The sequence below is a fragment of the Pinus tabuliformis genome, chromosome 2_1 (genome assembly GCF_031772625.1).
Source record: "Pinus tabuliformis cultivar Carrire ecotype Pingquan chromosome 2_1, CPIR1, whole genome shotgun sequence".
NCBI lineage: Eukaryota > Viridiplantae > Streptophyta > Pinopsida > Pinales > Pinaceae > Pinus > Pinus tabuliformis.
The window spans coordinates 163,045,856-163,056,643 of record NC_142299.1 but is presented as its reverse complement, the minus strand read 5'-3'; the positions used below and the strand labels follow the sequence as shown (position 1 = coordinate 163,056,643).

Sequence of the window (10,788 nt, the reverse complement as noted above, 5' to 3'; positions counted from 1 at the left end):
TGCTAACTTCCTATGGTCACTGTTATTTTGTATCAGGTATGTCAAGGCCTTCCACATTGTATATAGACTCTCCTTACCATGTATGTTCGAGACAATATGATCTCAAACTCCTTCTAGGATAATCCTTCTCGCCTTATCAACACATTTTTTCACTCTACCATATCTTAAGCATCAGCTACTCGAAGCTTAGGAATATCTTTGTCTATGATTTCCTTAAGCTCATTTTCTTCCAATACTGCCTCCATAATTTCCTTCACAGCAATATAGTTCAAACTACCTTCAAGGGCATATTTGAGTCTCAATTCATAGAATGACATCCTACTGGCTTTGAAGTATGCTACTGCAAATTTGATTTCACCTACAAAAGACAAACTCATATTCTCCTCTTCTATAGTGATTTATGCTTTGATACCATGTAGAAATTCCTTGTAGATTTAAACTACTAATTGTAATTTAATAAAACAATAGACTTGAATCTACTCTACTCATCAACAAAAAAAATTAAACGATTGCGAAATAATGAAGCATATAAGAAAAATAATTTAATAAACACATTACATACTGATTTCTTGGGGAAATCCACAGGTAAAAACCCCTACTATTTTTATATTGCATTAGTCAGAAAATATGATAAGATTACAATGCTTTTCTCAAGCCAAATCAACCTCTGCACTATCTCTATCTGTATCACTGCTTCCTAGACAAGCCTAGGTCAATGTTTAACCAATTTTATTCTTACCCAAGTCCCCATTTCCTTGGGAATTTCCCTCCTATTAATTTAGGAAATTCCTCAATTGGAAATGCGCAATCCTCATAGGCCTTCCTCTAATTTCATGCACCACCTGTACAATTTGATTAATTATACAACTAATAATACAGTGTCCTTGAACTCTAATATCAACTAGGTAACTCCCAAATATGACATGCATGAGTTATTTATGAGTGAATCATTAGTTTACTAGTTGATCACTATAGGCGGTGCCACACTTCACTGCAGGCAACACCACACTAATAAATTTCCCACTTTAACTCACTAGTTTAACTCACTTTAACTAAGTTAAACTAAATTAATTAATTACAACTCAAAATAAACTCAACCAGGGCTCCTATAATGTAGGAGACACTCTACATGACTCAAGTTAGACCCTCAAATATAATTAATTGATCCAACTAAGTAAAATTAGCTTAGTTCACTAATACAAGCTGTCATGATATGTGGAATTACAATTTTATTCCCAATTTAATTGAAGGATAGAATTAAATTAGAATTTTCTTGTTGCATTTTCAACACACACACACACACACACACATATATATAGAGAGAGAGAGAGGTCTTGTGACATTGGGATTTGTATTGTCCATTAGCTTCATTCTACATAATATCAACCTACGTGGGGTTTGAGATGTATGCAAAGAGTTTTGTAGAATATTTCTTACCCTATAACATAACAATTCAAATGTCATCATCAAAATAGTTGTTGGTTGTATGGAAAACATGAATGTATATACATTTTGGAAATGTTTGCTTTATAATTGGAGCATGACTGTATTAAGATTCATCTTGGTCACAGATCTACTAAGGGTAGAGAGAGATCAAACATCTTGATATGCAAACTTCTTTTAGAATGAGAAACTTGAAAAAGGGCATGCACCTCAAGAGTTTTAATCCCCCTGGAGAGTTGATAAATATCTCTCTCTCCCTCTGCACACACACACCATGTGTAAATTTTCATTGTTTAAAATGTACTTTTGAATGCATAAATGGATACAATGCCTTGAAAGCTCCTTTGATGACTTGGATTGCTTATACTATACAGCTAAAATTTGTAATTTCAACAAATATTTGCTATTCATTTTGGACACTTGTAATTTTTCATTGTTAAAATGTACTTTTGAATTCATAAATGGACACAATGCCTTGAAATCTACTTTGATGACTTGGATTGTGCATACTATACAACTTAAATTTGTAATTTCAACAAATCTATGCTATTCATTTTGGAAAAAATTAATTGAAAAATATAGGTGGGCCAAAATGTGAAATAGTGAAGCTATTGAAATGTTTTTAAATGTTTTAGCAATAAGAATTTAAAATTTTCAATTATTTGATATAATATATACATATATCCATAGTTTGCATTGAAATATTACTTAATATGCATATTTCATTTACAAACCACATAATATAATATTACACATCTCTCTCTCTCTCTCTCTCTCTCTCTCTCTATATATATATATATATATATATCCAATGATCCATTTTGTTCAGAAGGATCAAATCTCTCAAGAGGCAATTTTTTTTTTTTAACCTCAAATTTTTTTTGTAGGTTGAAATATTCATTTCATGTTGGATCTTGGTAAATTAGATGTTAAGATGAATCTATGTTGATTTTGAGCAACACTAATAATATTTGATATGTATGTATGTGTAAACTTTTTGTTTTATATACAATATACATAGTTGACCTTGATATATTTTATTTATGAGTCATGTTAACATGTATCCCATTCATATTTGGAAGTAAAAATATATGTCAAATTAAACTTTTTCTATATCTATAAAATAATCTTTGCTATAAATAATTTTTTTAATATTATATATATATATATATATATATATATAATTAGTATTATTATTATTTAAAATGTTACATGTGAATTCTATATTGAAAAATAAATAAAATACAAATCTCTTTTAAAAATGTTAGTGATGGAATAAGAAATATATATATATATATATATAGATATATATGCGTGTTTCAATCATATTTAAAAAAAAAAACCTTAAATATTTAAAATGCTACATATAAACTCTATATTAAAAATAATAAATTACAAATCTCTTATTCATATATATATAATATGTTATTATAAATAAATTAAAAATATAGATATATATATAAAATATGTCATTATAAATAAAATTATTTTCTATTTCAAATATTTTTTAAATTAATAAGCGAACTTAGTCACACATAGCTAACGTCTCCGTGTACAATACGCCTTTGGAAAAACTAAAGAATATATCATATATAACGTTATCGTAAATTTAATTAAATATTTGACCAAATTACTTGGTGATAACAAGATTATCTAGAATTGCCATGCTGTTAGTTTAAAAAGAAAAATGATTCCGTTGCATTTTATTGCAGGTTCCAATGTCTCTATTGGCTTAGATCATTTGGAAGGGACATGCTCATGTTTTTAATCACAGGTTACAAAAGTGAATAAACACTTAGACCTTCTGTCCATAATGACATGTAATTATTCATTGTTGGATCGCAAACAGTTATTTAAGTTGTAAATCAGAGTTGGTTGCAAAGTAAAATGCCGTAGTGTTGGGGGCGGACTTGGTTGCAAAGTAAAATGCCGTAGTGTTGGGGGCGGAGTTGGTTGCAAAGTAAAATGCCGTAGTGTTGGGGGCGGAGTTGTCTATGAGGTTATGGAAATTTGAGTCATATTTTGAGAAAATTGGACAAAGATTTTTGTAATTAAACTTTACAATTTTAGCTGTGTTAGACTTTTTGATGGTGTTGAATTTATTTTCACCATCAAAAATAGAATTCAAACACTATCTCTATAATATTTTTTGAAATTTTTTATCCAAATTCCTACCACTTTTAGCTATCCTGGCAATTCTTCTCTTCTTTAGACGACTCCAAAGTAAAATAACCTTTATATATACGAGGTCAACTGCAAGTTGTTCCAGGCCTGCCAATGACCATGGAAATGAAGACGTTTGTGAATGCGTGTAACGCACGTTTCATGAAAACTGAGGTTAGAGTTTTATAAATACGATAGTAGAAGCTCTTCCAGGCGTGCAGGAGGTGGAGAATGGCATTTCAGAAGTCCATCAGAAACGTAACCCTGGTTCTCTGCTTATGTGTTGTTTTTCTATTTTCTTATGTAGCAGTTAGAAATTCAGGATCCATTTTCACAGCAGACTTTTGGTCAGCATCAGGGATTAACACTATTTCTGTAAGTTCATTTTTCGTTTATACATTTTAAACACTGGCATCTAATTCAATAGAAAAATTTAAAATATATGACGAATTGTTGATTTTGCAAATACTACTCAGATCACATAATTCGCTATAAAGATTCTTTTAAAAAATTATTTTAATAATTTTATTAAGGAGTATTTAGAGTTCTAGGGTTTATATATATATTTTTTTTATCTTAAGACCAAGAGCTGTAGACTTTTTTTTACTAGTGATTAGAGATTTCCACACTCTGATATTGGTTGATTTCATTTAATAACATTTATTTCAAAACATTATAAATCACAGAATCTTGAACTCAGAGAAAATCACAAAATTGTTTTGCCCTTTTGAGTTCAGAGGCCGGTGGAGCAGCCCTTGGTCACTAGTAATGCAGACGAGCTGGAGATCGCTCTGGCGAAGGCTTCGATGCCAAACAAGACACTGATCATGACAACAGCAAATACAGCATGGATGGAGCCCAAGGGCCTCATAGATTTGTTGCTGGAAAGCTTTCGTATTGGCGAGGGAACACAGGAACTTCGGGAATATCTCCTCATTGTTGCATTAGATGAGAAGGCCTTCAACCGCTGCAAAGAAATACATCCCCATTGCTATGACTTGAGGACAGAAGGCGTTGACTTTTCAGGCGAGAAATTTTTCATGACGAAGGATTATGTGAAGATAACTCAGAGAAAAATAGAATTCTTGAAAGATGTGGTAGAGCGCGGATTCAATTTCGTCTTCACTGTAAGTTTACAACTCAAGTTATTTTTCTTCCCCAAGAAAAAGTACTTACTTTTGTTAATTTTTTTTTCCAAAGAAAAAGTACTTCAAGTACCTACTTTTGTTATTATTAAATATAATAATACAATGAATTTATCTTCGCACATGGAAAGGGTATATTGACGATTCAGCAAGATAACAGAAATTTAGAGTATATCGATGATTCAGCAAGATAACTACTAGAAATTTAGAGATTACATTATAAACTTAGTTGTAGTTTTGAGAAAAACCACAAGAGCTATGTCATACTAGAATAAAAATATACCCACTAAATCCAAAAAGATAAACAAAAGTTATCCTTCCATTCTTCTAGTGCATTACTTCAAAAATTAACCTGTTTGGATAATCCGCCATTACATTTAATTCTCTGAAAATATAAAGCATTTACAAATCAGAGAATTCATTGTGAAGAGCTCTGATCTTAAGCTTCCATGCCCCAAAAAACCCATACACTTGAGTTGTTGTCCAACTTTTGCCCATTTTATGGTTGAAAATGAATCACCAAATATTTTCATACATTTAATTGAAAGCTTTGAGACAAATTTGAGCAAGTTTTTGATATTCCTAAGCAAATTTGAGCAAGTTTTTGATAGTCTTAAGGGTTAGTTAATTGGTTGAGCTTTTATTTTTAAAACACATTCGTCTTCCTAGGTAGCTCAAGTGGCTATCACCTTGGAATGAAGTCTCACTAAACCAGAGATCTGAGTTCGAATCTTGTACTACCCTCCCCTAGTTGAGAGGTAAATAATGGACATGTAAAATAAAAAATAAGAGTCTGCCAAACTTAACAAAAAAAAATTGAGCAAACCCCAAAACCCAATAATTCCCTTATTTGATTGGTTACTTCCCTAATCCGATTTTTAACTTAAAAATTTTAAAATGGGACTGAGTAGGATTGATAATAATATCTGCATTTAGTTTTGTTAAGAATCACCATCAAAAATCTTTTGAGGCTTTATCTGCTTCTAAAAGCATCTGAAATTTTTATAGCAATTTGAAAAATATTGAAATTTGGATTTTCAAAGAGACTTTATTCCTAGCAATTCAGATTCCTCACATAAGGTTCTTAAGAAGAACAACACGTACTTCATCCCAAGAACCCCAACCGTTTAAAAGGATTTTTACTTGTTTCTAAATTTTCCAAGTTACTTCTGTGGAGTTTTACTTGTTTCTAAATTTTCGAAGTTACTTTTCTGATGAACAGATGGAGTAATTTTCCTTATTGACCTAGATAGACTCCATTTTCCTCATTGAAATAGATAGCATATGCCGGGAGGCGCGACTATTCCAACCTATTTTGGAGAGAGTTTTCCGAATTAATACCTTTTTCGAAGCGATAAAGACATTAGAATCTTTCACGGGCCTGTAATTTTCCAATTAAAACTTTTCCACAGTGCCCAGCTATGTTACCAGCAACGGAACCAGAGCATTAGTTTCCCAAAAAAAACCGCAAAAAGAACGGAACGGTAAGGAAAACGTACAAAACGCCCATTTGTACGGTCGTTTTCGTTTTTCAATACATGAAACCGGTTTTTTTTTATATAGTTTTATGAGAAACATCTTTCTGGTTCATTTGTAATGCTGGTCTCATTCTAATTGGATGTTGAGTCGAATTAAAAAAAAATGAAGGTTGGTTTTGTGAATAGTTTTCCATTTCTTGGTGTGTTGTGCTTAGCTTAAAATTTCTTTAACAACATTGTCTATTTTGGAATTTTGTTTGTTAAAATTATATTATTTTTATATGTTTCTTTTTGTTATATTTTTCTTAATGTTTTAATTGTTTTTTTTTTAATTTTTGTGTTGGTTCTATTTAAAAGTGTATTTAGTGTAGAGTTTCTTATATATTTTTATTGTATTTAATATTTAAAAATTGTTTCTTTATACAAAATTATAAATTTAAATGCACATGGTTACATAATATGTTATTTTATTATTATAAAGATTAATTATTATTATAATAGATTAACGATAAAGTTTTGAAAGTTTGATGGTAATTTCTTTTAGGTTTTGTTTAATTGTAGTATTTCTTGTTTTCAACTCTTTCGCTTTTTCTATGCAAAATGTCAGTGGAGGGAGCAACACTTCTTCTTATAGCAAGATTTTTGAAGATATTAGTAGTTCTAAACAACTCTTTACTTTTGGCTCAATTCTGGAATCCCAATGGAGCTCAATTCAATCTTCACCATCCTATTACCCAACCAGGGAAACTACAACCTAGTAGTTTCCTGCCAAATACTACAATATAGCCCACAATATAGCCCAAATTTCAGGTCCGCTCAAATCATATGGGAGAATATACACATGATATGCGAGATCTTGTACTCATCCAGAAATTTCTAGGGATATGGCCTTCAAAAAAATCCCACTCTCACTAGGTCCAAATCAAGTGGAAATGGAAAGGTCAAATCAAGCTTGAGTTAAATGCCAAAGGTTTCTTCACTATTAGAGGATCAAACATGGGTATTTGAGAATGACCCATGTAAGCAACACAAGCTTTGTTTCTCATTATGAATATTCGAGAATGGTCTATGTGAGCAAGGAAAGCCTATAAACAACTACCTATGAACCACATTATTGGAGAATGTAGATAATGTCCGCTTTGTTTTATTTTTTTCACGTTTTTCTTGTTTTTCCTCTCTTTCTTTGTTTCTTGAATGTAAAACCTCCAAACTATGTTTCGTGTCCAGTTGTCGTTTCTTGTCTCGTTCCCTGTTTCTCTTTTCTGGTAACATAGGTGCCCAGGACCTTTGCCTCTAACCCTGATAACACACCTTTGCCTCTTTTCTTCTATCAAACCCTGATAACACACCTTTGCCTATAGATTTCCAACATCTCAAGTTGACATCCCTAATAATAATTGGGCTGGATTAGTTTATAGTAGATTTTAACACAGGGAGTGCGATATTGATTGATGGGAGTTTAGCCATGTTCTTGATTCTGAGGATACTATATATTTTATTTGATAATCCCGAAAGAACCCTTATTTATTAAGCAGGAAGGTTTCCATTAAATTTGCAAATTAACTTCCATTTAATCGATGTTTTGTTTTTATTTCATGAATCAAAGATGTTAGCATATTTTCTCTCTTTTACATAAATGGACAGAGTTATAAATGAGTGTTAAGTAATAATTTTATTATATTTTTAATTATGTTTTTAAATTTACTTAATCTCATTATAAGTTTACTACCATAGATATTTTTATAGCCACTTCTCATATTTATGACGAAAAATCGAATGCCCAAGTGTGCTCTCAACGAGCAGTTTCTATTCTTGGTTCTTAATATTTCATTGAAGAGTTTCTGGTTGACTCAAAGGAACAGCGGATGGCTATCTGCCTTCACCAACTATGACTTAAATGGTGTGTCTAGATATATTAGGATTACATTCTATGTCTTCAGTCTGGTAAAAAGATAAAAATTTACAACAACTAGAACTATTACATGCTATTTATATGGGGTTTAATTAGGGGAGCAATACCATACCACGTGGGTTCATATTGGTGGATATATATTGAATAAAAAATGGCATGATATATTGGGGATATATAGGGGGAAAATGGTTTTCATATTGGCAAGCATAAAAAACGAATCTCAAAGTTGATGAAAAAACATTAAGGCCTATACAAAATGTTAAAGAAAAAATGGCAATTTTTTAAATTGGGAAGGCATATTGGATCATATTGGTAGGGGGCTAAATAATGTGATTTTTACGGGTATTTTTCAATATGTAGTCAAATTAAAGGTAAGAGGTTCATTGAGTGAAGCCCCCATGGCTATTTAGCAGCTGTGCTATTATATTCATTGTAAGGCTTAATTCCGGTAAAAGGATAAAAAATTACTTTGCCGAAATAATGTTAGATGCATGAAAACAATAATGTTAGATGCATGAAAACGATGAAGGAATTGTGATTGGGATTCATTCATAGTCCAAATGCAATTTATATGGTCCAAAATCAGGGAGGGAAATTGCTACATTTTATCTCTTTAGGCCATTTTCTCTTTAGAATTGAGATTAATTTATTGGTATTCATTCATAGTCCAATTGCAATTTAGATGGTCCAAAATCAGGGAGGGAAATTGCTTCATTTTATCTCTTTAAGCCACTTTCTTTTTAGAATTGAGAATAGTGGTTTTAGGAGTAATAGGAATATATGTTCAACTTTACTATCCGAGCTTGTGTTTATTACAGATTAAGTTAGTAGGGCTTACTGAAACTGCAATCAATATAAACATGGACATAACCTAAATTTATATACATCATATATTTTTTTAATCATAAATAATATATTGAATTTATAATTTACATAAAAAAAAATTATTTTATGTTTTTTTTTTAAGCCTTAAGATATAGTTTAATTGATCTAGTTCTTTGCTAATTAAATGGTCACTAGGTGGAACCTCTTTTTTCATTTCTTGGGGTTATATTTTACTAGTATATTGATTTCTTTCCATTTCTCTTTAAAAAGTCACTAAGTCCAATCTCCTTGCTCTTTTTTTTTTGGAATTAAACCTTAATAGTATATCAGATTTCCTTCTATTTTGCTTTAAGATGTCATTAGGTCGAATCCCGTTGCTTTTCTCTTGCCGTTAGACCTTACTAATATATTAGATTTCCTTCCATTTTACTTTAAATTACAGATAAATAGCATTTTTAAATAATGTTGTGTAAGGTGAAGATGTGGTAGGGCTCAGAAATCCCTTCACAAAGTTCTCAACAGTTTCCTTCCATTTTGTTTTAAATTACAGATAATTGGCATTTTTAAATAATGCTGTGCAGGATGCAGATGTAGTATGGCTCAGAAATCCCTTCACAAAGTTCTCAAGGGAGGCAGATTTCCAAATTTCTTGTGATACATGCAACTATGGTCCCACCAATGTTAAAAACTTACCAAATACAGGGTTTATATTTGTTCGTTCCAATCAGCGAACAGTCAAACTGTACAATTTATGGTACAACTCTACCCAGCGCTACGCCTGGACGCACGATCAAAATGTATTCAACAAGATGAAATTATCAAAAGAGTTTAACCAGATCGGGCTCCATCTATTGTTTCTTGATGCAGCATACTTTAGCGGGTTCTGTGACACAAGAGCGACCTTAGAATACGTGTGCACCATGCATGCTAATTGTTGCAAAGGTGTAAAGGCCAAGACTCACGACCTGAGAGCAACTCTTGAAGAGTGGATGTTATATAATAGGTTAGATGTTGGAAGCAGAAGTGAAATACACTGGAGGTCTCGAGATGAATGCAAAGCGTCTTTAAAACGGAAGGGAAAATAAATAAATGAAAGAAAGGATGTTAAGTTTTTCCTATAAAACTCTAGTTTCTTCATCTAACATATGACAATTCAAAAATTTATTATGTAGTCATGTAAAGTTATTATTTTTTATATTAAATTGCAGACATATATATAGTCATGTGAAATTATTATTTTTAAATATTTGTTAAAATAATTTAATAAATATTTTAAGTTAAAATTAAATAATTCGAAATCAACTTTTTTACCCTTATTATAATAATAATCAACAAATATGTCTTTTAAGGGATGGAAAATCAATGAGCATAATTACAACAAGTTTAACATATTCTTAAAAATCCCCTAAATAAAACTAAACCAAATTTCCAACCATTAATTGTTTTGGAAGTAATTAATTCAATTGAGGTTAGTGATTTATTATATAAAATGTATGAATGCTTCATAAACATAAAGGTATTGTATTATAAATTTAAAGTGGTATGTTTTTGTTCACAGTAATAGTATATATTTTGTAGTGTTCTATATGAATTGGAATATATAAAATTTAATAGTTTGTAGTTTAATTCATACAACATTTAATGTATTAGTGCAAAGCCTATAGTGTTTATAATTTATGAATATTATTTGTTAGTTTTTTTTTTATTATTTGGATTTGAAATTTTAATAAAAATCAAATAACTTATGGATTTTTTTTATAAAAAATAAATATTGAGACTTAATATATATGTATTGTATGTATATGTAGCATTTAATAAGACA

At 30.7% G+C, this 10,788-nt stretch overlaps 1 protein-coding gene across 1 annotated transcript; it reads left to right on the top strand.

Annotated features, from left to right (window-relative positions):
- The first annotated feature begins 3,733 nt into the window (after nt 1–3,733).
- LOC149199236 (uncharacterized protein At4g15970-like) lies at nt 3,734–10,064 on the top strand. The gene is made up of 3 exons (XM_089399378.1): nt 3,734–3,981; nt 4,344–4,733; nt 9,548–10,064. The coding sequence occupies exons 1-3, from the start codon at nt 3,838–3,840 to the stop codon at nt 10,049–10,051; spliced, it is 1,038 nt and encodes a 345-aa protein (XP_089255504.1). The 5' UTR covers nt 3,734–3,837; the 3' UTR covers nt 10,052–10,064.
- The last annotated feature ends 724 nt before the right edge of the window (nt 10,065–10,788 follow it).

Bases quoted from the DNA above. Each gene is read 5' to 3' on its own strand.
- LOC149199236 (XM_089399378.1), top strand. From the start codon at position 3,838: ATGGCATTTCAGAAGTCCATCAGAAACGTAACCCTGGTTCTCTGCTTA. The intron at 3,982-4,343 runs GTAAGTTCATTT...TTTTGAGTTCAG, and splicing joins CAGGGATTAACACTATTTCT to AGGCCGGTGGAGCAGCCCTT. The intron at 4,734-9,547 runs GTAAGTTTACAA...AATGCTGTGCAG, and splicing joins GATTCAATTTCGTCTTCACT to GATGCAGATGTAGTATGGCT.